Source organism: Strix aluco, chromosome 19 (genome assembly GCF_031877795.1).
Source record: "Strix aluco isolate bStrAlu1 chromosome 19, bStrAlu1.hap1, whole genome shotgun sequence".
Classification (NCBI taxonomy): Eukaryota; Metazoa; Chordata; class Aves; order Strigiformes; family Strigidae; genus Strix; species Strix aluco.
The window spans coordinates 4,343,194-4,369,046 of NC_133949.1; the positions used below are offsets into that span (position 1 = coordinate 4,343,194).

Genomic DNA, 25,853 nt, shown 5'->3' on the forward strand with positions numbered 1-25,853 from the left:
TGGCTTCGGGCAGCCCCCGGCGCAGACGCTGCCGACTCATCAATATTAAGCCGGGCCGTGCACCCCGGGGGGGCCGCGCCGCGCCCCGGGCCGCCAATAGCGGTGGCTGCGCCGGTTTCCATGGCAACGGTGCGGGAATGGGGTTTGCTGCCTATTGATGAGGCAGCGGGGGTGATGCGGCAGTGGGGGGGGGGAGCGGCCAGGCTTACCCCCACAGGCCCCCGCATCGCATCACCCCTCCGCACTCCAGGGTCGGGGTCCCTCAGAGCCCCGCACCCCGCTGGGATGGGGGTTTTGGGGCCAGCAGGCCTGCTCCTGGGAAAGCCAGCGGGTTTTCCCCCTTCCTTCCAGCTCTGGTGGCCACTGGGAACAAGAAGGGGCAGCCGGGCCCTGCCCGGGGACACTCACCCACCTTCCCTCCGGGCAAGCAAACCCTCTGCCCCGCAGCGATGCTGCCCAGGGCACAGCCAACCCGCCGCCAAAAACACAGGCTGGGCCCTGCCTGCAGCGTGCCCAGGGTAGGGGCTGCGGTGGGCAAGAGGCAGAGGGTGGTGTGAGCAGTGAGGGCGGTGTGGGGGGCTGATATGATCCGGGGTGACAGGAGTTAGCAGCATCACGCTGGCAGGGCACTGCCATCCCTGAGCACACGCACACAGAGAGCAGGCAGGCGCGTGCTCTGCCTCTCTCTGCCTACTCCCTGCCTTGCTGCATCTTTGGTGAAGGTTCCCCTCGTTCAGCAGGCTGCGCAGTGTTAGCGAGGCTCAGGGGAAAGCTGCTGGGCCACCCTGGGGAACATCTGTCTGTCCTTGCTCCTCAGCCCTGTTCAAAGCCTGACCCACTACAGAGCAAGGTTGGATGATCCCAAAACCAAGAGGGGTGACACAGACCTCGTACCGCTGCTGAGCGCCTGGGGACAGGTCCTGCCTGCCCACGTCCTTGTGCGTGGCAACAACCCCCAGTCCCACTGCTGGTGCCTCCCTGCTGCAGGGTGGGGACAGCATTCGGTGTTTCGCAAGGTGGTGCTCCCTTCGTGGTCATGGCTCCTGCACCAGGAGAGCCCGCGCTGGGCCTCCTGCTCCAGGGGGGGCACTGCAGAGGGGGCTTTGGTGCCCCTTTCAGACACTACTTGGTGAGCATCTCCTCTGAGAGCTTCATCAGCACGTGCAGATGTGCCCCATGCAGATGTGCCCGCTCTTGAAACAGATCCCCCGGGTTAGATGCCATCTCTGCCTGAGCAGAGGCAGCGCAGGCAAATCACCACTAAGACAGTTATTTCTCATCGCTGACTGCAAAGGGTGTAGATGACCCACTTAGATGGAGTCCTGGGCTGTGGGGAGTTACCACCAGGTCCAAGAGTCTCACATCTCGGCAGCATGCAGAGCCTGCCATCCCACCCGAAACCCGCGTCTCCGAGCTGTTCAAGGAGTGCGTGTGCATGGTGGGGGGAAGCCCCAAGCTGGTGATGAGCAGCAAATGCAGCCAACAGACCAGAGGGAAGATTCCAGACAACTGATCCCACCTTCCTGCATTTTCTGGTACTTGCCAACCTTCAAAACTCCAGCTTCAGTGAGCCCTTTCCCTCCAGGAACAGCTCCCACTGCTGGGATCCCCCCAGTCCCTGCCCATGACCGTTTCCCCCGGGGAGACACGGGGCAGGATCTCCGGGTGCTGCACAAGCGTGGAACAAGGCTCAGGCACTGCACAGCTCGCTGACAAGACAGAACAAGCGGGTTTAATTAGCAGGAGGCGAGAGCCAGCAGTGGGAAGGGAAATGCACCGCTGATAAGATCGCATGGTTGCGAGCAGCACGCACGCCGCTCACAGCACAGCCTCCTTGGAAAACCTGCTCTGACACGTCTGGTGTTGCACTTCCACTGCCATGTGCTGCTCACAGTCACTGCTCATCTCATCTGGGATGGTCTGGGCAGCTTTCTGCTTCTCCCACTCACTGCTGCCAGACCCACAAGGTTCCATGGCACTCCCAGGACCTGCTACCCTGGAGAAAGAGGGGCCAGGGACAATCCCCTGGGCCAACCCAGGCTCAATTTTGAATCTCCCACAACTTTCACTGAAGGCCCCAGTTAGTTGAGGTGAAGGCCCTGGATGGGACGTCCACACACACACCACACCCTCCCCCGGGGAGAGGTGGTATCATGGGGCCCTGAGCTTGGGAAGCTGGAGACCTTGGCCAGCCTACAGCTATTTAGCCAGCTGGATAAGTTATGGCTACGGACCATCCTTAGGAGAGAAAGGAAATTCATCTGGGCTATTAAACAAAGACTCAGTGGCTCAAAAGCTCCCTGAGCTGCAAGTCAATGAAGTCTTCATGAGAGCTAGGGGGATGGGGTGACCTGGTCCTCCAAGTCACCCAGGGATCTGCTGTGGGGACCTGTAGAGGAGACAGACCAAAGCACTTCCTAAAAGATCCTTGAAGCTCTCCCAGGACAGGAGGAACCACAGGCTCAGGGAAAAGAGGTGATGATATACAGCAGCTGATGAAAAATGGGTGACATTGGAGAGCTCAAGATCAACAGGGTCAAGCCTGGGGAGAGGAAAAAGGATCCCAACAGAGCTCTCCAGCAGCACCCACTGCTCTCCAAAGGCCTCCAAGGAGCCAGGTCTGTGCTGGTGGTGCAGGGACAGGGGTATAGTGCATGGTCCCCCAGGGCCTCCTGATTGGCAACAAATGAGAAGCCAAGTGGGACCCCAGCACACACAGAGTCCTCAAAAACCAGGGAGCTTTTGAGCAGGACACTGATAACAAGGTCCCTTGGCAGGCCCAGACAAGATGAACCAGGACCAGGGACCCCAGCCAGGAGCAGGGGGAGACAAAGCCAGGACTACAGACAAGGCTATAGCATGAGCATGGGGTTAATTCAGTGTGTGGGGCCAGAGACAAGCTACCTGTGACATGGATCTAGGGTCCATCCAGAAGACATGGCTGGAGATCAGCTTCTTATATAGATCCAGGGGCCATCTGAGAGGCAAGACCAAACAGAATTATCTACATCAAAGCTCAACTAAGGACTGAGCTTAAATAATGCCCCTGGCCCAAGGGCAGCAGGTCGACTGGGTGAGGCTGCTCAGGGCAATTAAGACCAATTAGTGCTTGCTGAGTCCTGTTGGGCTCCTCCTCTGGCACTGGGGATGGCATTTGGCAGGGACCAGGAGGGATTCACAGGAGCTCCACTGCGGCCTCAGCTGGGGCAGGAAGCATGAGGATGAGCACCCAGGGCCATGCCAGCCCTGGGGGACCCGCACATGGGTGCAGGGACGGTGACATGTGTCAGCACTCACGGGCACCTCCAGACTGAGGTGATTGGTGGGTGCCAACTCATTTCCACCTTCTTTCTGGCAGATCCCTGAGGATGGCCCCCGCGAGACGGCCCTTCCTGCCTCTGTGCATGAGCTCACCTGGTGACTGCCATGACACAGGGTGCCCTCTCTCCCAGCGGAGTCCTTCGGTGCCCACTTGCACCCTCCGTGCGCCCACCCCTAGGCCAAGGGGTTGCCCTGACATGTCCTGACACAAGGAGGAGACGCGAGTCGCCCTGTTGCTCACACTCGCTCTTCCCCCTGATCCTGCCACCCCCAGCAGCGCACAGCCACTGGCAGGACCACGCTGTGGAGCAGTGCAGGGACCTAACCCTGGTTAAAAATAACCTGAGCGGAAAAGGGGATGTGGTGAGCTGGCCCTACTGGGGGTCACGGTGCAGCCCCAGACGTGGTGGCCCAGCACAGCATGGTGTGGAAACACCATTACATGCCCCGGAGCTGACGTGGGAGAGACGGGCTCTTACCCCAGACGCTGGCAGAGCCTGGCAGGGTGGCTGTCGGTGCCTACAGCCCTCCCCAGAACCACCCCGACAGCCCTGGGACGGGCACCCGCGCCCTCCGCAGCACCCAGAGGGGTCTCAGCCCAGTCCCTGCCCTGTTTGGGGCATTTCTGGGTCTGCAGAGCAGCAGGGAGCGGGGACCGCGCCACCTGCCCGCCTCTGTGACATCAAACGGGCCGAGATCCTTCGGAGACCAGGAGCTCGCCCCAATAGGGAGAGGACACGTTTCCTTGCAGGAGCCTGCCAAAATGCATCCAGTACAGAGGGAGGGCATTAAAAAATGGATTTTTTCTTTTTTTTTTTTTAAAAAAGAAGAAAGTAGCAGTTTCTGTTTTGCTACTCTCAGCAAGAAATATGTTTCCAAATGTCTCTCCTTGCAGTGAACGCTGAGTGGCTGTAATATTCATAACCACAATACTCCTCGATCAAAAACATTCCGTATTTATCCTTCTTGGTATTTGAATATTCATTATTAGGAGGTGAACTTTCAAAACTTTTGCATGATAAAAACTTGGGCTTGCTTTTCCTTTCCAGCACACAGCAAAACGAAAGCTTCTCAGGGCAGTCTGCACTGGCTGCTTGGGGGTTTTTTTTAGCCCTTTTTCGTTTTTACTGTTTAAAAACTTGCCTCCTTGTGACCGTGATGACAGTTTTGATTTGATTTTTTTTTCCTTCCGCATCCCCTTCAAACAGCCACGAAGCCAGGGAATGTGGGAGAGCTGGGACAGCCAAAAGAAACAAAACACCCTGGTCCTTTTTGGCCAGCCCGAGGAGGGGTCAAGGTGAAAGAAAAATACCCCAAACTCAATAAAAATACCCACAAATGCTCCCGAAAGCAGCACATGAAGTTTTACAAAATGTGGCAACTTCTCATTAACATTTGAGCTCAAAAAAGGAAATAAATATGTATTTTTAATATTTTTTTTTTTTTTACTATTTTTAGATGCCCTCTCCCACAGGCAGGAGATGGGGAGTCAAAGCCAAGGAAGAAGATGGCTGGTGGGGTTTGGGAGATGATGTTTGGGGAACAAGGACCCTTCTTCTGTGTCCCTGGAAGCTGGGTTGGTTTCAGACCCCCTCCAGGAAGGGCGGGCCAGGGTGTGTGACTGGAGGGAGACAGGGACCATAGGAGGGTCTCCTTAGTCCACGTGGCCTTGCGGCCATGGCCGGGGCACCCACAGGACACAGCAGCTTTGCCGGTGAGCCTTGGGGGACTGAAGGTGAGAGCCCTGTGTTGATGGGCTGAGATTTAGCAGCTCCTCCTGAGCTATTTCCACCACCCCCTCCCATGGTCCCATCAAGGTTCCTCCAGGGCTTTGAACATGGTCTCTGGCAGCATGCAAGCTCATGGTGCCTCTGGCTGTGGGATAACCCCGCTGCCCGTGGCCCTGGACACTGCAAGTCTCTCTTCCCCGCTTTTCCCAGGAATAGAATAAAATAAAGTCCACAAGTCAATGCTGAAAGAGTTTTATTTAGCAGCCCCTCGCCCTGCTGCACCCAGCAACCGTTCGGCAGCACAAAGCAATCCAGGAGCCCCCATCCGCCTCCCGTGCCTCTCCCCATTGCATGTGGCTGCCACCGCCCAGCTCTTCCCAGGGCTTCGCCACGTGGAAAATGAAGATGGGGTAAAAAAATGGGAATTGGAGGCTTTGCTACCTACCTGGCCTCCCAGCGTGGCGCTCGCTCCAACCCGATGGGCCCCTCCGCCGCGCACATGGGGCACCGGGACATACAGCCCCTCTTCCCCATGTGGCCGGTCCCCAAGTGCCAGAGGGACAGCGGGGATGAGCAGAGCATCTACAGCCCGGGGAGGGTGGTGGTGCCCACGGGGTGGGCACCCTCCTGGCAGCTGGGCACAGCCCATCCTCCACTCTCAGACCATGCACAACTTGTGACGGGCATGTGGGTCGCAGCGGTGCTCTCTTCTCCGTAGCCCACAGTACACTCATCCATAAAGTAGGAAACACTACACCCTGCAGTGCTGTTTAGTAGTGCTTTCTACTTTATGGGTGACTGCACTGTCTCTCAGTCGGTGTCCGGTGGTTGCTCTCCTCCAGCGAAGTGCTCGCTTCCGGCCGCGTGGGGCCACCTCCCACACCCCATGTGGCCCAGCCATGGGACCACCTTCGGAGTTAGCGTGGCCGGGGATGCAAATTGCAGAGCTGGTCTTGCCCCAGGGACAGAGAGCCCCTGCCAGCATCACTCCTGCCTCAGGGAGCTGTGCCGAGCATGGGGGACATCCTCATCCCCACGGGGGAGATCCTGCCTTGCGCTCCCTCGTCTCCCCGAAACCCTCATCCTGGGCACAGGGGTTATCCTCACCTTGTCCCCATGGGTGAGACCCTAACTCATACCCCATTGTCCCACCTCGAGCCCTATCCTGGGAAAAAAAGGACATCCTCACCTCGTCCACAAAGCAGGGAAGCCACCTAATACCCCATCCTGGTCACAGGGGACAGCTTTGACTTGTCCCCAAAGGAAGGACCCCACCTCAGACCCCATCCTAGTCATAAGAGTAAGCTTTCACTTTTCCTCCAAGGCAGCACTCCACCTAATACACCATCCTGGTCATAGGAGACCACTTTTACTTGTCCCCAAAGCAGGGGACCCCACCTCAGACCCCATCCTGGTCACAGAGAACCCAGTTGCCTCATCCCTGCTGGTGGGGATCCCACCTCAAACCCCATCATCCCCTCTCAGACCTCATCCTGGGCACAGAGGGTGTGTTTGCTTTGCCCCCGCGGGGAGACCTCCAGCTCGTACCCCATCCCATCCACAGAGCACCCCCTTGCCTTGTCCCCACAGGGGATACCCCACCTTGAACTCCATCGTTGCCCTTCAAACCCCATCCCAGTCCCAGAGGACCCCCTTGCCTGGATCCCAAGGGTGAGATCCCACCTTAAACTCCATCATTATCCCTCAAATCCCAACTGCGTCACAGAGGCTCCCCTTGCCATATCCCCATGAGGGGACCCCACCTAAGCAGCACCCAGGTCACAGAGGGCTCCTTTGCCTTGTCCCCGTGGTGGGGAGCCTGTGGCAAACACCATCCGTGTGATGGGGACCCCTTGCATTGCCTTGTCCCCGTGGTCAAGACCTGACCTAAATGCCACCCTGGTCACAGAGGACTCATGGAGGGGATCCTATGGCAAACCCCATCCCTGTCACCCTTGAAATGTCCCCACCTCATCCCCCCATCCTTTACCAGCAACCCCCTTGCTCCGTCCCCCTACCCCTGAGGCCACGGGAGCTCGGTGGCTGGGGCTCCCTGTAGGACCCCACCTCGCCCCATCTGCCAGCCGCATGGAGACCCTTTCGATGCCCCCATTGCCCTTTGGGGCACCCATGGGGGGTCACCCAGATGCCCCCGTGCTCGAGACCGCACAGACCCCAGCTCCACCAACCTCCCCTCACCTGCCCCGCCAGTCTCCGCGTCCCGCCGGTCCCGTCCCCGCTGCCACTGAAAACCCCCTGGGTGGCACTTCTGCTTCGGGCACTTCCCACCTCCGCCCGCCCGTCAGCGCGGCGCCTCCTCCCCCCGCGCCGCCTCGCTGCACCCCGCTCCCCACGATATGGGGGCACCCCCTTACCTGCCATCGGCCCCCAGCACCCACCGCCCCCCCTTGCAGTGGGATCAGGGCTGCAGCCACCGGCACCCCAGGAGACCCCACGCTGCTCCTTGAGCGCCATGTGGGCACCTTGGATGGGTCCCCCCATTACCGGGTCAGGGCACGGGTGGCCCATGCTGGGTGCCGCTGGCCCATGCTGGGTGCTGATGGCCCATGCTGGGTGCTGGTAGCCCACGCCAGGTGCTGGTGGCCCACGCTGGGTGCTGGTGGCACATGCTGGGTGCCGTTGTGGCGAGGTGCTGCATGGGGTGATGGTGGTGGCCAGGGAGCAATGGGCCCCTGCGGGGAGCGGGGCCGCTTTTAACCCCATCCTGCCCACGTGGCCCAACCACAGGAAGAGCCGTAGCTGCCGAGGAGATAACGGTGCACGGTCCCACCCAGTGCCACCACGCAGCCTGACCGCAGCCGGCCCAGCCATGGGGGCAAGGGGCGGCCGCCGCCGAGTGCCGGAAGCACCGGGGGCCGTTGCAGAGCAGCCGGTTACGCTCTCTTGGGCTTTGCTGCTGAGAGAGACAAACATGTTTGTGCAAAAAAAAAAAAAAGAGAAAGGAAAGGAAAAAAAAAAAGGCTGTTTGCACAGGGTGACAGTAAGCGAACCCACACCCCCACTACAGCTGCGTAGGGGCTGGGATGTCTGCACGGCTCCACCGTGTGCCCTCGCCCTGTCCTGGTGGTGGGACATGCACAGGTCCAAGATGTTCCTGACCACGGAAAGAGCTTATGGAGGGGCCAGCAGCCCATGGTGGGGGTCTGCAGGATTCAGGGTGCTGCCCAGTGGTAGGGGCAAAGCAGGCAGGGACATGGGTGCTAGTGGGCTGTAAGCCCTAAACCTGCTCTTTAGGAAACGTGTTGCCCAAGAGACCTCCTGGAGCCTCTCACCCGCTCGGTGCTCTGCAACACCAGACCTACCCCAGCCCCGGGCAGCTGTAACGGCCGACGGGGACGTGAGGCCCCTGAGGAGAAAACCAAAAGCCGGGTTTGTGGCATTTGCACACCCTGGTCACAATGGCTGTCACTGCCTGGTGGCACCGGGGCTGGAGCAGCCACGGGATGCAGAGCAGCAGGGGTTTGCACTGCCAGCACCACCCTGCATGCCAGAAGCAGGCCCTGCCCCAGTGCCGGGTGACATGGCCTGTTAAACTAGATTAAAAACTACAAGCTAGATCCTCAAAAATGATGTAAATGGGACCGCATCAGTCTGTGCAATGGTTTTCACGCAGCTCTGCAAAAGACCCTTTTTTAGGCCAACACAATTCACTCTCTACATTGATAATCCGGACGGAAATGTAAAAAAAGAAACAACCTACTGGTGAGGCTTGCAGAAGGCAGGGGAAAAGCAAAGTTAACAATAACTGAGCAGCGGCACAGTCAGAAGTGATTTGACTTGAGTAGCATGTGCGCTGACAACAGCAGGTAGAAGGGGCTTTGGTGGAGAGAGAATTGGTCAGGAAACTCTTTCCAAACCGAGTTTGAACTGCTCGAAGGGTGTCACTGGAAAAAAAACTCCAGACATGGCTGGAGCGAGCCGGTCTGCCTGCCCAGCTGGCCCCATCCTGCACCTTCAGCCCACAGAGGGCTGCCCTGTCTCCAGCCTTCGCTGGCCCCATCTCCACCCCTTCCGGTCACCAGGCTGGGAACATTGTGCTCCCCGTGCTGGTGAGAAATTCAACAGGGAAATCTGAGCGGCCATTGGTGATGTCTCCATAGGGTCTGTTTGGCAGCTCATGCAGCGCCAACGTGGAAGAACATCCCTCTGTCTCGCCAGAGGCAAGTGGCAAGCAGCTCCTCCCCAGCGACAGAGGCCACCACATGCAGGGCTGGTCCCACGTGGAGTCCTGAGGTCTCCAGATTAGCCCTCCTGGGGACACCTGAAATGTGTAAACATAATTTTGGGTGTGTGAGCAGGTTGTTCCCAACCCAGAGACCCCTGCCTGGAGACAGCACCCAGTGCTGTCAGCCACCTTGGTGCCATGGGACAGTCCCCAGCGGTGGTGGGTGCCATCACAGAGGGTCGATGTTGCACAGGGTACAGGCAGCCACGCACTTACAGCAGAGCTGAGGAGCCTTTTTTTGGGGCAGCCAGAGGGAGCTTTGGTCCCAGAGGTGCTGCTGAGGGACTTTCCCCTGTGCTCCAGGGTTGAGGCCACATTTCTTGCAGCGTGCCTTGCTCCGACGACAAGCCAGCCCCTGCTAAATACAGAGGGCTGGAAGGCGGGGGGTGAGGGTGAGGAGCCAGGCCCTCACGAGAAAAGGTTCATTTAAGGCTAACCATGTTGCAGAGCAAGATGAAGATGTGTTTCCTAAAGGAAGCAGCTGGGAGAGTGCGCCAGAGGGCAAGATGTCAGGGGGAGAGCGAAGCACGTGGCCAGTGCCAGGGGACGCTGCGGGGACCGCGGGGGGGAAGGAGCTGTGCCCCCCCAAAACAGGGCTCTCAGGCAGAGCACTGCCCACCGCCTGCCGGTGCTGCTGCCCGCACCCAGCCGGGTGCCGGTGTACCGAGGAACGGTGCAGAGAGGCCACGGGTGCCTTCCCGGCAGGGAAGTGGGGGAAGGCGGCGCTTCCTCTTTCCTCGGCCGAGCACGGACGGGGCTACATGACATTTTGGCTGTCCTGAGCTGGTTTCCTTCTGCCAGCAGCAGCCACCCGCCGCCTGCGCTGCCTCTCAGAAAATAGGAAATCAACAGATCTGGTTCCTCGGGTTCAGACGAGGAGGCCTGAAAATCTCTGACTGATGATGAACTTACCACATCCCCCGGCCATTGGTTAATTTTACCGACTGGCAAACGAGGCTGCAGGAATTTCTGCCCCAGCCCTTGGCCCCAGATGACTGGTCCTGCTCTCCTTGGCACGCCTGGCTAAAATAGTTCCCAAAGAGCTGAGAGCACGGAGGCTTTTTGGGGTTGGGGAAGGCTGAAATGGCTCTGTTTCCTCCCCTGGGGACCTTGTGAGAGTGTCCGGTCTCCAGTGCTCCCGAGGTCCCTCTCTGCACCCTGCAGCTGTTGGCATCACCCAGGGACTTGCTGATGGACCCCCAGGGTGCTGCTGCTCCCTGGGGTGCAGCTCCCTGACCCGCCGCAGCTCCTTAATCCAAACCGTCTCCCACCGTGGCACCGCTCCCCCAGCTCTGCCCTCCCCTGCTCTTGTCTCGGGGCACCCAGATATGGCTTGGGCACCCGCAGCATCCCCATGCACCCAGGGGTGCCACCCAGTTTTTACACTGTATTGAGCATGGAGGGTGCGTCGCTGCCACCACCCCCCAGGACCGAAGCTCCCTGCTGCCCTGTGGGACACGGGCTGTTGTTTTCCAGTAATTGTCCCAGTATCGGGGAGCGCAGGGGAGCGGGAGCCGGGGGCTCGGGGGGCAGCAGCGTCGCCGGCCCCGGCCCACGGGCAGGGGGAAGGGCCCTTGTCGGGTGGCGCAGCCCGGGCGCTGTGAAAGCGCTGATATTTCTTATCGCGCCTTGCAGCAACTTCCCCTCCTCGCCTGCGGTCGCGGCACTCGCTGCACGCAGGGGAAGTGGCGGCCAGGCCAGCTGCCTTCGCCCCGCGCCGTGTTTAAAGGAGACAAACTCCTGCCGGCACCCTGGCCTGTGGCCCCAGCTCTGTGCCGGGACAGGCAGCTGCCTGCTGCCCAGCCATGCCCACATGGCTCCCATCCATCCAGCACCTTGGGGGCCTGAGAGCCATGCCGGAGGAGGAGGAGGAGGAAGGAGGTGGCCTCACCCAAAGCCTCCCTGAGCCCCCTCTACTGCCCTGGGGCCAGTGGGGAAGGTGGTCTGCTAGCCACTGGGTCCACAGCCCCAGTGGCACAGACAGCCAGTAGCGTCTCCTGGCCATCATTGTGCCAGACCCCAACAGACCCACAGTGCCTCAGTTGTGTCACTGTTAACACTGAAGCCTAATGAATGCGTTCCCAACACAAGCCACCAGCTCCCCTCTGGGAACAGGGGACAGAGGTGCAGGCATGGGCACAGCTTACTCTGCTCTGCAGCAGAAGGAGTGGCCTCAAAAAAGACCCCTGGGACAGGGGGCTCCAACCTGGCAATGCTCCTGGAGAGCATGGGGAGGGCTGCTGCTGCACCAAAAAAAAAAAGGGGTACCAAAACCCTGAGAGCTTTTTGGATGGGCTGAGCGTTGTTTGCCACAATCCTACCAGGCACGATGGGGCACAGGGAAGAACTGCAGCACCTGTGGCATGGCTGAATGCCCACCTCTGCACCCAAAAGAGGGGAGCTGCCGTGCCCACAGGGCTGGGCTCAGGCTGTGGCCCATGGGGCTGAGACGCATTGGGCTGAGCTACGTTTCAGCACCAGGCACTGGGCAGGATGCTGGGGTGGGCTCGCCATGGGCTCCTAGCCCAGCCCTGCTGCCTGCACTCTGCCTGTCCCCCTGGAAGCGCCGCTGCCGGCAGGGCCGGGGTTGGAGCGAGGCCGTTAAAACTGTGAGTCAACTAGAAACTGCCGGGTGAAACAGGCGGCGAGCGGGAGGCAAATGAGAGCACAAAGGGAAACCTCAAAAAGCCGAAGTGACGCGCCGGGGCGGGCGCGGGGGACACACGGGTTAACGCGGGCGCCTCACTTTGCCCATATATAGACAAATCGTGGCCCATCTGCGCCAATGACGGGCGTGGAACCGTTGGGCTGGCGCTGGCGGGGCACAAAGTGCCCTGTCATTTTCCATGTCACCTGCTGCAACCGGCCTCGCAGGTGGGGGAAGGGGAGGCCATGGGTCAGGGGCCCCCAGAGAGGTCCCCCATGGCACCCAGCGCTGCACTGCAGCGGCACAGATGAGCGACTCCTGTTTTCCCTTTTCTCAACTTAATCCAAGGGTTGAGCAACCTCCCGGGGTGCTCTGTGCCACAGTGGGCCCATTGGGGATGGAGGATGGTCTGGGACAGAGCCCAGCAGCGATATGGGGAAGGAGGGATGAGAGCTGTCCTGCTGGGCTGTGGCCCCCTGGGGCAGGACAGGCTCAGGAGACATGGGGCTGAACTCTGTGGTGACAGCCCCTCCTTTCCCAGTGGCCCCTGGCCTCCCCAGGACAAGGCGCAGGAAGATCTGAGCATCTCCAAGGCCTGGAGACCCCGAGGAGGTGGGACAGGAACCCAGGGCTGCCAGGAAGCATCTCCCCAAACCTGGCATTGACGGCACGTTTCCAGACCAGCTGGTCATTGGTAACAGTCCCCAGCCTGGCCAAGGGGCGGGATCCTGCAGGCACCAGAGCGTGCTGAGCCCTTGCCTTGTACCTGGGCTCTTTGGGGACCCACCAGAGGAGGTGCAGCATCCTCGCTCAGCACGTGTCCCAGGGCTCTGTTTGGGCACTCAACAGCTCTTCTGCAGCTGCCCACGCAGGAAGACCATTCCCTCGTGGGGGAAAATCCCCTTCCAGCCCAGCACCCACTTTGGCCAGAGCCTGGGTGATGCACATTTGGCCAGGAGGAGGAAGGACAAGTGTCACCTGGGCTGCAGGAGGAGGTCCAGGAGAGCTGGAAATGGAGTAGATACCATCAGGTTCTCAAATCCCTCCTGTGACTTCAGCTGTGGTCTTGTTTTGCCATTTGTCCTAAGGAAATGTGCCCTCAGTACCCCCAGTGACCTCCACCATCAGGGTGAGACCCCAGTCTGTCCCACTAACCCCTGGTGTCTCCCCTTCCCATGATGCAGAGCTGCAGAAGCAGACCAGGGAGGTGAGAGATCTCAGCCAAGAGGAGGTTTGGGACCCTCCAGCAGCTTCTTGTATCCCCCCCAGGCTACAAAAACCCCAACTCCGTTGGCTGACCAGCGGGTTTAGAGGCATCCACGGTGAAGCAGCTCAGGGCCTCTTTGCAGACAGCCCTGAGCTTGTGAGGAGTGGCAGTACCATCTTCACACGCCCTTTGCAGGCCTACTTCAGGAACTGATGGCCCACCAGCCTGCCTCTCCTTCACAGAGCAGAGCCTCCTCCTCCACTGCAATTCCTGAGGGGCAAACACTCAGAGGACCCATCGTATATCAGAGCTCTCCCTTTTCCCTGCTGATGCTCAACAGGGAACACGTCCCAGTTCCTTGTCCACCCACCTCCATTGCCAGTGCACCAGGAACCTCTCGGGACGGCGCACGTGGCAGCCGTGCCTCGTTTCTGCCGGGCTTTGAAAGCTTTTGTAGCTGCCTACACCTCCACAACCTGCACCCATCCCCTCTGCAGCCCATCCAAACGGCTGCTGCTGAAAGCTGGCTGTGGGCCCCCTCCTCTCCCCACCACATCAGACACACTCAGGTGCCTCGGTGGCTCCTGCCCACGGGCCCTGACGCAGAGGTGATGGGCAGGATGGGCCACCCATTAACGGCGTGCACTGCGGCTGTGTCATCCTCGCTCCGGCAGCACTTCACCCCAGCCCTGGGTAGGTAGCACGGCTACCAGGAGGACAACCCAGGTCGTCTTCCCCTGCACTTCCACCCTGCTAAGGCCTCCTCAACTATTTTCCAAGAAAAACAATTCTAAGCTGGGGGTTGTTTGGGGTTTTTTTGTTCCCCCCAGCACCTACCACTAAGGGGCTCCGCACCCCTGTGGTAACCAGCCCTCCCAGGTGCACAAGGATGGCTGAGAGGCACCTGGGAAAGCCCGGCTCTGTGCGTGGGGAGGCAGCGAGGCAGCAAGTGAAAGCAGATCTAGGGCAAAGCAGGCCTGATGCTGCTGCAGCCAGCCCCGGGCAGCACCTCTGCCTGCTGGCCTTTGGACCGGCACAGAGGTGACAACGGGGGAGGATGCTGTGGCACGCACAGAGCATCTATGGGAGCAGAACTAGGGGGATTCACCCCGCCCCAGCCACAGTCCCCCTCGGGTGGAGCCCAGTGTGCTTTAACACGTCCCCCTTCATCTGAAGCCCAGCTTGCCCAAGCTCCAAGACAAAGGCCGTGAGCCGCTTTCACCCCCGGGCGATGGGGAGCAGCGTGCGTGGGCACGTCCCCGTCCTCGGAGGGGCCCCGCACAGGTGGGGGCAGCTCAGCCGGGCATTTCCCAGCACCGCCAGCAGCTGCCTTATGTAGAAACACCGTGTGCTCTGCGGTTTTGGAAAGTCACTTTTCTCACCCGGAGGGAGAACCGGGGTATCGGTTCTCAAAACCCGCACGAAGAAATCCACTGGCTCGTGCTTCCTGCCTGCGCTGCCGGGGGCTGTCCCAGCCCCCCCACCGCCCGAGAGCTGCCAGGCTGCTTCAGATGCCAAACCTGCAGGATTTTCAGGCCTGGCTGAAACATTTTAGCGTCATTTGGTGCAGGGGGAGGAGCCGTCTTAAATTGATTCAGATCTACAGCTCCCTGCCCAGTTGACGCTTTCTCTCCCGATTACAGCCCAGGCTGCCGCTGCACATTTTTCCTCCAGTTTCTTCAACGTGAGAGCTCTCTGCCCTACTTTTCTCGGCAAATAAAGCTCCACATCCATTTGCTTTTTGCTGCTACAAAGCCCTGGCAGCTCCAGGGCTGGAGTCTAACTGAAATGCTCATCTCAGGTGCTTTGCAGAGGTCCAACGCTCAGCTCTGGCAGCCTGGGAGCAATGAATCACTTGGGCGGCGTGGGCTGGGAGATACGGTGCACGTGTGGGCGAGCGAGCAAGCTTGCAGGGAAGCAGCTCACCGAGCCAGACCGCTTAGAGGGACCAGGTTCTTGGAAGCACTGTGAGCTGCTGCAGGCAGAGGAGGTGCAGCTCTCTCTGAAAGACCACCGGCGTTCAGCCCATTTGCCTCACTATTCCGGCTCTATTGCACTTGCACTGCAGCCCCCACCGGTCTTAACTCTACATAACCTGGAGCGGTTGCACTTCCTAGCAAGGGGTGAGGTCCCTGTGGGGTTCAAAAGCCCCCTCACCTTCCCCAAGAGGCATGGTGACAACACACACTGCTCTCTGGGGACAGTACTCTAAGCAAAGTTTCCAGCCCTGGGCAGTGACTGTTACTGCAGGACTGCAGCTTCCCAGGAAGGGAGAGGTGAACCACCGTGCCTGCAGACCCCCACCCAGAGCCCAGCCAAACAAGCCCACCCTGCCCAGGGTCCTGTGCAGAGCCCTCTTGTCACGTCCTCCACACCGTGGGGCCAGGGGACAAGATGGCCTGGGACTGGGGAAGGGGTCCTGATGTGCCTCCAGCATTGGAGCAGCTCCAGCATGGCCATCCCCATGCCTGGAGCCAGGGAAGGAGGACACAACCTGGGAAGCTAGCAGGGAGAGAAAGGCGCTGTGAAATACAGCAGAAAATGGAGATGTGCCTCAGGTCTCTCTTGCTCGGGTCCATCCCCAGCAGCTTCACTCCAGCCCACCCCCAGGCTCCAGCCCCGCTCCACAAAGCCGTGCTGCCACCCCGTGGCACTGGCAGGATGAGGCTTCGAGGGCCGGGCATGGCCAGGGTGGTTGAGCTCCTTCACCCCCAACATCCTTCCAAACTGGCTGGAGCCAAAACCTCACTCCCCAGCCCCATCTCCTTCCAGCTGGAGGAAGAGCCGCCCATCTCATCCTCCTTGACCCCTTTCATTCTGACCCTTGTCAGCTCTCGTCAACCTCACACAGCTGCCCAGACAACGCTGGCTGCAGCTTTCCTGCATCATTCTGCAGGGGATGAACAGACCCCGGGGGGGTCCCAGCTCACCCCGTGCCTCTCATGGCACAGCCGTTCTGAAATTGCCCTCCAGGCCCAGAGGTCCGTGCCCAAAATGTCCAAACCTGAGCACCCTGCAGAGTCATGCCCTGGGCTGCTGGGACTGTCATACCTCTCTCCCACAGCCCTGACCTACTGGGCATTTCCAAGGGGCATTTCCTGCCCAGTCTCTGCAACCAAGCAAGTCTGGAGGATAATTATCAGGTAACTCAAGTGCTTTGGATGTTCCACAGGGATGTGTGAAAATCAGTCAAGTCCCTACTCTGCCCAAGGACATGAACTTGCTGCTCCATCTTCCCAAGAGGAGGCTCTAACCCCCAAGGTCAGGGGCTGAAGTACCCTCAGCTCTTCCCACAAAGGGTGATCATCTGCACCTGGAGGTGTCTGCTGGAGCCACCACCAACTTGACTTCGTCCTGGTTTGCACCGAGCAAATACTCTTGACGTCAGCATCGTGTCTGCAAGTCCGCAAGAGAAACGTGGTTTAAGACGTCCTTCTCTGCAGTGTTTCATCTCAACTAACACCATGGCCCCCACATTGCTCCCGTGTGCTCACAGCAGTCTTCTCCAGCCACACATCTGCTCCGAAACCCCCAGGAAGCCATGCTCTGGCTGACCTGTAGTGCCTGGGACTCTTCTTGGGGGCCAGCTCTACAAAGCAGAGGAGGACAGAGAGCACATCGCCTCCGCGCTCCTGACAGTGTCATTCCCCAACAGCAACACGTTCCTGTCACTGCAGCTGCTTTCATCCCAGATCAAATGCAGTTTTCAGGCTGTATTTGTTCTCCACTATTTGTCTATAGAAAACAAAAATCGAGCTTTCCAGCTACAGGATTATCTCAGAAAAAAAAAAAAATGCTTATTTCAGGAGTTACTGATCTAGGACTCTGCCCTTGGACAAGCCACCTGTGATCGGTGGCTGCTGCTGAACTGGACCAAACCAAATTACACAAGAGCCAGCAGCTAAGGAGACCAAATCTCTCAGGAGCCCGTGCAATGCAGGCACCATCCACACTGACACTCCGAACAGCCAGATGGCTACAAAATATGAGGCTGGATGGGTGTTTCCACCCCTGCTTGTCCCTCCCTCCTCCCTGCAAAGCCTGGTGCTGCCTCCAACCACACCAGCAACAGGCTTGTTGCATTCTCTCTGCCCTGGAAACCAGCAATGGCCAGTTCAAGCCTTCCACGTCCCTTGTGCAGGGCCCTGCAGGCTCAGGGAACTGTGACCTCCACATGAAATACTTCACATCATCTTACCTATTGCATCTGGCCGAGAGCTGTAAGGCACAAATCGCTAGTCTGCTTGTTCCTGCAGCGAAGGCCACCCCAATTCTGGCAGGGCAGGATCTCCCTCTCTAGGCAGGAGCATGGTCCATGGCCTAAGAGCGATGGCTCGCAGGCTCCCAAGTCTGGCAGGCAGGGGACTGAGGGCAAAATCCCTCACCACACCATCCACTCCCTGCAGCAGGTGGAACCCCTGACTATGTATATAGATGGACTCAACTCTGACCAGGCAGTGTGTTTTATTGAAATATTTACATAGCTGTATCCCAGCTCTCCTCTTTTCCACACCAACAGTAAAAAAGCTTGTGCATCACCATTAAACGCCACTTTCTCAGACCTACGTGCACCCTTCCCCTTGTCAAGGCTCAAAAAATGTCTATGGTCTGTGTGGGCAGACTGTAGTATGGCAGAGTCCAGAGGTACTGTGTGAGAGGAGCCGGGCCAGCAAACTCCCTCTGAATCCAGGCTCGCTTTCCCACATGCTAAAGCTAAAAGGTTTTGGAGCAGCACCCCGTGTGCCCTCTGCCTCTCTGAACGCAGCACCGGGGAATCCTCCAGGCAGTACAAGAGCGCCCTTAGGTCTTTATAGCTGTGTCTCGGGACTTGTAAGCCACGCCACGGCTCTTCAGCTCTCGGACGATCCCTGCAGCAAGGAGACAAACACATTTCAGTATTCTCTAGAGATGGGAGTCCTGAAAAAATCTGGTTGCTCTGTCATGTAGCCTTCATTGCAGAGATCAGGAACTGGGCAATCATCTTCATTTCTTCTAATAGAACTGTTAAGAGTGTTCCCTCTTCTGGTTTAAGCGCCTACATAGAGCTCCCAAACATCAACTCTTGTTTTGCCTTGGGAAAGAACCAGGTAGATTTTTTTATTTACATTATTTCCTACCTGAAAATGTTTGAATATTATGACCATACTGAACAGGTCAAGCTCTTGAGGGTACTTCTTAAATCTTTCAGTCACTTCTGTGACCTGCCAGCACATCCCACCTTCTCAGTAACCCCCTTAACAACAGGGATAGCTGAAGAGCACCATGGGGTTCAGCACAGCTCTCCCCAGCACCACGGCACAGCCTGCAAGGCCCACCAGTGCAGCCTGCTGCTTACCATGCTCCCCAGTCCCCTCGCTCCTCCCTGTGACGTGACGCAAGGATGGGCCGAGCAAGGCCAAGGACAGCATGTCCCACCTGTACCCCCTCCACCTGCTGCCCTGTGCTCCTGCCTGCGGTTGCATCGAGCTCACGCCATCATCTGCTGCACTCCAGGTACTGTGGATGTGCCCAAAGCTGTGCTGGCAGGCCTTGGCTTCAAGCCTTGTGATGTTCCAGCTCCTTCCCAATGCAGATGGTGGAGCTCAGGTCAGAAATGAGGAGCCTGGGATTCCACAGCTCTCACCCTGGGGATATGGACTGCATCACTCCTGGGTAGGGGTCTGCTCTGGGGCTACGTACAGGGCAGGGGCTCTCAGCTAGATGGATCACAGTTTCTGCATTACAGAGGTAAGACCAACTCTCTACACCCCCCCACTCCATTTTTAAATGCACAAAACCCACCTTAACTGCCCTCAGTGCACTATGATGATGGAAAGGGGTATCTGCTCACCGAGACTGACATAACAGCATCCCATCCTGCAAACCTCTTTTCTATGGACAAACCTTTGTGTTTCCCTGTAGCTGAACGGTTTGAAACACACCCACTTTCTGGAGTCACCCTTTAATCACAGTTTAACCCTCTGACAGCTTGTCTGGTATCACACATTGTAGTCAGCAGCATCTTCAGCATCAACTTCTGGCAGGCATAGTGCTGAATGACTGCATGCAGAAAACCTCGTCTGCAAGAACCCTGAAACCACCCTCCCGTCCAGCACCTCCCTCTCGCAGTCACCTTGCTAATCCCTTCACCCACACGGCGTGTGCTGTTCACAACACACTGTGTTTTCTGAACCCCCAAATCCTGATTTCATCCCACAGCGCAATGCACTGCTCCGTTTGTCACCTCAGAGGGGGCTACAGCCCCAACACCTGATGTGCCAAACAACCCCTCAGCTGCCACCCGCCATGCAGGAGCCTCCCCTTAACACAAACCGCAGCGTTACCTTGGGGCAGGCGGCCCGTCACAGACACTGCATAGACACCAGGCTTGAAGTTACCTGGGGGAAAGAAAACACCGAGTTAGCCCGCACAGCAGCGGCCAGGTGGGCAAGCAGCCCTGCCAGCCTCTGCCTGGTCAGGCGGGGAAACCCCCTCTGCAGCCCAAACAACAACTCCCACTGCCCCAGGGAAGGGTTTGCTGGAAAAAAGGGGTTTCCGGCTCCCAAATCAGCTGGGAAAAAACACTCACTGATTCGCTGCCACTTGGAGACCCAGCTGTCCTCAGGGCTCATCATCGCGATGATCCTGCGGGAGGGATGGGAGTGAGGGGACGTTTCCCAGCCAGGTGACACCGCAGTGTCCCCACGGTGTCCCCAGGCACCCTGGGGAACGCCGCTGGCCGGGGCCCGGGCCCAGGCCCCACTCACCCGTCGAAGGAGGAGCTGGTGCAGTCGTAGACCATCTCGCGGTTGCCCTTCATCTGCAGGTAGGCATCGCAGTTGTCGCAGCCGTCGTACTCGAACTGGTCGATGGTCTGAGGGAGACAAGAGGCGTCAGCGCGGGGCCGGAGGACGAGGGACGCGGCCCAGCTGGGCCCGGGGCGGCCGCAGGGGCTGAGGGAGGCAGGGGAGAGGCGGCCCGGGCCGGCGGGAGCCAGGGAGGCCTGTGCCGGGGGAACGGGGCGGGGGGGAGCCCCGGGAGGGCCCGTCCGGGCGGGGAAGCGCCCAGGGCCCGAGGGAGGCGCGGGCCGGGCGGCAGGCGGGGAAGGAGGGCCCGGGCCGGGGCAGGGAGGCCCAGGCTGGGCGGGGAAAGGCCCGGGCCGGGGCAGGAGGGCCGGGGAGCGGTGCTGGTCCCGGGGCCGGTCGTACCTTGACGAGGGAGCAGAGCAAGCAGGCGCGGAGGTGCCGCAGGTCCTTGGGGACGGTCTCCAGCGCCATCCCGCCGCCGCCGCTCCCGCTTCCGCCGCGCAGGCGCAGAGCGGGGCCGGGCCTGGCAGCGGCGGCGGCTCGGCCCTGCCCGGCCCTGCCCGGCCCTGCCCGCCCCTGCCCGCCGTGTGCGCGGCGGAGGGCGGCCGGGAGCCGCCGAGGGCAGGCGGGGTCGGGCAGCACCGCCCGGGCGGGCCCTGGGGCTCCGGTGACGGGGCAGGGCCGGCCCACGGGCCCGGCCGGAGCCTCCCGTCAGAGCAGGCCCGGGGCCAGGGCCGGGTGTGGGCCTGGGCCCGGGTCTGGGTCTGGGTCTGGGCCCGGGTCTGGGCCCGGGTCTGGGCCTGGGTCTGGGCCTGGATCTGGGCCCGGGTCTGGGTCTAGGCCCGGGTCTGGGTCTGGGTCTGGGTCTGGGTCTGGGCCCGGGTCTGGGTCTGGGGCGTTGAGCGGAGGCGCCATTGGCGACACAGCCCCAACGGCTCGTTGTAACGGACAAAAGCAGGCGAGCAGACCGGGTATGTGGATAAATATATTAGTAAATAAATATATTTCTGAGCACATCAGCATATTCACACATCTTTGTTTCTATCGGACATAAATACACAGTTTTGCATATATATAAAATGTATTCTTCCTCTTTTTTTTTGGGTCATAATTTATTCCCAAACCCCAAGAGCCAGAAGAGACTCAGAAAACAAAACAAAAAACAACAACAAAAAACCAAACCTATATTCACATTTCAAAAGGATCTGAACATTATAAAAGGGAGAGCAGAGGCTCTGTGCAGGAAGGGAGGAGGTGCAGCCAGCCTGGCCCACAGCACCCAGCTCGGCGGGGTGAGAGGTCCCGGGAAGACGGTGGTCCCTGGGGAAGGGCTGGGGCTTCAGTTTCGGAGAGAGGGAGTTCAGGATGCTTGGGCTTCCATCAGTTTCCAGCTGGGACTTTGAACGCAATGAAGGAAATGGAGCTCTGCTTCACTGCAGTGATGCTGAAGAAATTCGGTGGTGGCAGCCCAAGGGTACTGAGCACTCAGAAGCATCACCCAGACGCAAGAGGTGCAGGAACTGAGAGGAGCTGTTCCCCCATTTTCTCAGATACTGCTTCTTCCCTTCCAGGCAGCCAAGGATGGTAGTCCAGCTACTGAAGAGGATCTTAAAAACCACCTTCCCAGGGAGTTCCTCCCTCTCCTCCCACCTGAGAACCCACCGAGGCAGACCTGCACACTCTCATTCACCTCAGCAAGCCCCGGGCAGAGGGCCCAGCATCTAGGATGGCCGTCTAGATGAAAAGGAGCAGCAGCATAACATCAGGAAAGGAAAACACTTTAAAGCAGGCATTGCCCTGCACAGCCTGGTAATACTGCAGTAGGGAGTGGAAAGGGTGCGTTTGTGCTGACCACTTTCTCCAAGAAGCTTGGGGCTTGCTGCAGATTCAGAGCCTTCTTTTTTAACAATAAGGAGGGAAAGAGGAGGACTTTTAGACTGCAAACGAGATGCTCGTTCCTTTGAGGCAGTGAAATGCATCCCTCGAGGCTCTCAGCCTTCTTGATTCCTAAAGAAACTGATGGGAGCACCTGGACTTCATGACCCTCCCCTCTGAAAAGTCATCTGAGCTCTCCAGGATGGACAAGGACATAGGGAGCTGGTTGAGACAGGCCATGGACCACGTGCACAGGAAGTTGAACAGGGGGAACCTAGACCCACTCCTGGGTTTTTTTCCTCTAGTTTAAGACTGACTTCCCTGTAAGGGAGAAAACATCTGAGCTTATGTCTTCTGCTTGCTCTGTAGGAAAAGCAAGAAGAACCTGGAAGGGTTAAAATACAATTCTGCTGGTTTCTTTGATGAAAGAAATTCAGCTCTTCTTTAGACTGAAAGGTCCTGCAGTGGCTTGGTCACAGGAGACAAGAAATGAACATTAGCAAAGGAATAATGTTTAGTTTAAAACAGTGCGCTATTGGCTGACTTTTACTACCATCACTTGAATGTCAGTGACTGATTAGCAGCTGGGACAAAGATGCCTTTTTCAAAGGCAGCAAACCCCGTAAGAAGTTTTCCTCACCAAGGAAGGAAGGCAGAGGCAGGATTATCCTGAACTGGGACTACAAAACCCGTGCGCTCTCTTGAACTGGAGAAGAAGCTGCTGCTTCAAAGGAAGACACAGAAAGGTTACTGAGCACTGAGCAGATGGGGCAAGTCTGTCCCTAGACTGGGTTTCAAACTGTCAGGAGTTACCTTCAGCTCCAGTGTTGAATCCTCACCTACGTTTCATTAGCATTAACTCTGGAAACACTTGGTGCCGTATAAACGTGCACTTCATGTGGGAATCTGGCAAATTCTGTGGCCTGAATGATCATTTGGGGCAATGAACTCTACAGTCTAATTCCCTGCTGTATGAAAACTGTTTGGGTTTTATATGTTTTGACTTTGGCAGGTTTATTTTACTTGAATGTCCCCAAATTATGAGATGTAGGAAATAAGAACTAGTGACATTCAAAAAAACCCACCCCACAAATGGGAGGGAAAAGAAAGTAATAAACCAAGAGCCTAGCAATTTCTTGAAGCTTTTCTCTCCGTCATCAAAATGTTAGAAAAGGCAGAAGGGTATTCTGAAAAATTCCTTCACAGGATCATTTCAGGTGTCTCAGAAACACAAAGATAAGGCTGGGTGATGGATGGGGCTCTGCTCTGCATTTTGCTGGGATGCTTTTGCTGGGAATTTTTGCTGTGTCTTGGGGCAACGAGGGGGGAAGGAGAGAAGGAGGAGCCATGTGAACTCAAGATTTTCTATGACTCCTGTGCCGGGGGCATCTCAGGTTTGAAATATGCTCAAGAAATGAGTTGCTCTTAACAGGGCTGGCCATCTCACCTATTTTGAGGGTAGGTGGAGGAGTTAGAGGATGAGTGAAAGACTTGTTCACATTGCCAGATGAGAGGGTGGATTCCTTGCAATGGAAAGAATCTGACCCAGCTCCTTCCCAGAAATGCTGACATTGTCCCTGTGTCTTCACCTCTCCTGCTGCTGGCACAACACAGCAAATGGCTGAGATGGCATCAGCTGAGGGACAATGAAGTGATCAAAAGTGGTGAGAGCTGTTGGTTTCCAATGAAGTCAGAAGCAGCACTTTGCAGGGCAGACCTGTGAGCGGTGAGATGGAGAACAGCTTCTTCCTGTGTCTGAAATAAGAGTGGAAAAGTTAAATGAAGAAGTCTGGCTTTTGACCTAAGTGAGGAAATGAAGTCAGAAGCTACCAGGCCACAGAAAGTCATTTCTGCAGCTTTCGGTCTCGAAGGCTTGTTTATTTTTGAAGTGTTTAGCAAAACCTTCTGTGGCATGAACATGCCAAAATAGCAGCTTGCACTCACTCCACGAGCACTCCAGCTGGTCCCTAGACCAGTCTCTGAGCGAGCCAGCCCAGGCAGATAGATGCCACAGGATGAAGATGGGCTGCCTGTGCCTTCGAAGGAGAAGGGGACCTGGAGAACATGGCTCTGTGTTTGTGTGACCATCGCAACGTGGGAACATGTGAGGAGACCACAAGTGTCACATTGCTTATTTGCAGTCTGCATCTTGGCGTGGGCTGTGCAGGTCAGGGCCGGATATTACACGTTGCCTGTGCAGAGAGCAAAATGTGAGCTCCTCTACGGTCGGTGTGCTGAACATCTTTGTCCACTCCAGCTCTCCAGTAAGAAAAGAGGCCAGTGTTTTATTAAACTGAGTGTTCATGGACATCCTGGACCTCCTCTTCAGATTCTGCATTCAAAGAAAAGGAAAAAGTGTCAGCTACAACTTGCTGAACATTCCTGGACTCTGCAGCTGCTGGGGCCTTGACCCTGCAATACAGAGAACAGATGCTGCAGCAAAAGCCACTAAGTTTCTCCCAGTATTTTGGAGGGACTTCTCTGGCCACCTCCCCAATCAGTTTATTCCTCTAAGTTAAAGCATAGTGAAATGTAAAGATAAGACATCAAGCTACTCTTTAAATATTTCAGAAGGTACAGGCTAAGGGCATGGTGCACCCAGGGTTCACACTGATACTAGATGTTTGCTTTTGAGGCTTTTTGATGTTTGCTCTTTGAGGAAAATCTGTCCAGCTGTTTTAAAAATTATCAGCAACAGAAAATAACACCAGTTCGTATTCACACAGTGCCACAGCAGCACCTTCCAGGGACAGGGGACAACAACAGAAACTCCAGACAACAAAAGCTGACTGCGAGTGATGTGTGCATGCAAGAAAGGGATGGCACATGCATTTCACGGTGTTCAAGAGGTTGCACAAATTGCTTCCGAGTCCCAAACAAGCCAAACCCAGTGAGTGGTGGTTGGCCACAAATGCCAGTCCCTCGTGCCCAGCCAGCAAGGACTGCAGCTCATGCTCTTCCCCAGCCCCTTCCGCCTGGTGAATTATTGATGGGCAATTGCTGAGCAGTTTACTTCGAAACATTCAACATAAGGGCTGCCTAGAAATGGTGCACCCTGAATTACTGCCTCAGGTAGTCCCTTTCTTGACGCACACATCACAGTTCCTTCCCAGATGTCTCTCAAGTCTGCCCAGAACTCTCACGCAGGGTCAGCATAGCCCATATGCATAATTTTTCACATTTCCCTTTTCCTGTATGTTCGTGGGATCAAAAGGAAACAAATGCCCATATAGATATTCAGAGAGAGCAATTCAAAACAACTTTTCAAAACAGTCACAGCAAATTCTTGTTTGTTATAAATCACCAGCTGTAGGAACAGGACCTTTGAAAATTAAATATATGGGAAGAAAACAAACAAATGAGATTCTGCTTTGAAAATGCAGCTAGTCGACATAGGAAAATTAATGCACAGACACAGTGTTATACATATACATATGTGTGCAGGCATGGCCAAAGTACCAGAAGACAGAGTTTGTGTGTATCTGGAATTTGTGATACATGTCACTGGTACTCTGAGTAAGCGATGGCCAACTGGTTCTTGTGTACAGCAGCTTATGTGCAACACAAAAGAGACTGTACAGCTTCGATCACTCTGCGGCCAGCCAGATGCCCTGAGTCTCAAATAGCAGCATTAAAATATTTTCTGAAAACCGTCGCCTGTTATGCAAACAGAAAGGAAGGTTAGAAAAAAGAGGCCACACCTGGAGTGTTGTGTCCAGTTTTGGGCACCTCAATACGAGAGAGATCTCGAGGTGCTGGAGCGAGGGCAGAGGAGGGCAACGAGCTGGGGAAGGGCCTGGAGAATAAATCCTGTGAGGAGAGATTGAAGGAGCTGGGACTGTTCAGTGTGAGGAGGAGAAGGCTGAGGGGAGACCTCATCACTCTCTACAGCTCCCTGAAAGGACAATGTAGAGAGGTGGGTGCTGGTCTCTTCTCACAGGGAATTAGTGACAGAACAAGAGGGAACGGCTTTAAACTGCAACAGGGGAGGTTCAGACTGGACATGAGGAAAAAATGTTTCACAGAAAAAGTGGTCAGAGAG

General features: G+C 57.1%; 2 protein-coding genes across 2 annotated transcripts in view; both read right to left on the bottom strand.

Moving 5' to 3' along the window:
• Positions 1-17,598: 17,598 nt before the first annotated feature.
• On the bottom strand, positions 17,599-20,486 carry SUPT4H1 (SPT4 homolog, DSIF elongation factor subunit). Its single transcript, XM_074845332.1, has 5 exons — positions 20,339-20,486; positions 19,898-20,004; positions 19,720-19,775; positions 19,475-19,528; positions 17,599-18,019 (listed from the first exon to the last, which is right to left on the bottom strand). Exons 1-5 carry the CDS (start codon positions 20,405-20,407, stop codon positions 17,952-17,954), a joined length of 354 nt encoding a protein of 117 aa, XP_074701433.1. The 5' UTR covers positions 20,408-20,486; the 3' UTR covers positions 17,599-17,951.
• Positions 20,487-23,777: 3,291 nt separating this feature from the next.
• Positions 23,778-25,853, bottom strand: part of RNF43 (ring finger protein 43) — a 61,045-nt gene continuing 58,969 nt past the window's right edge. The window contains exon 9 of the mRNA XM_074845306.1: positions 23,778-24,143. Coding sequence (XP_074701407.1) covers positions 24,100-24,143 — 44 coding nt within the window. The 3' untranslated portion in view covers positions 23,778-24,099. The remainder of the gene's footprint in view (positions 24,144-25,853) is intronic.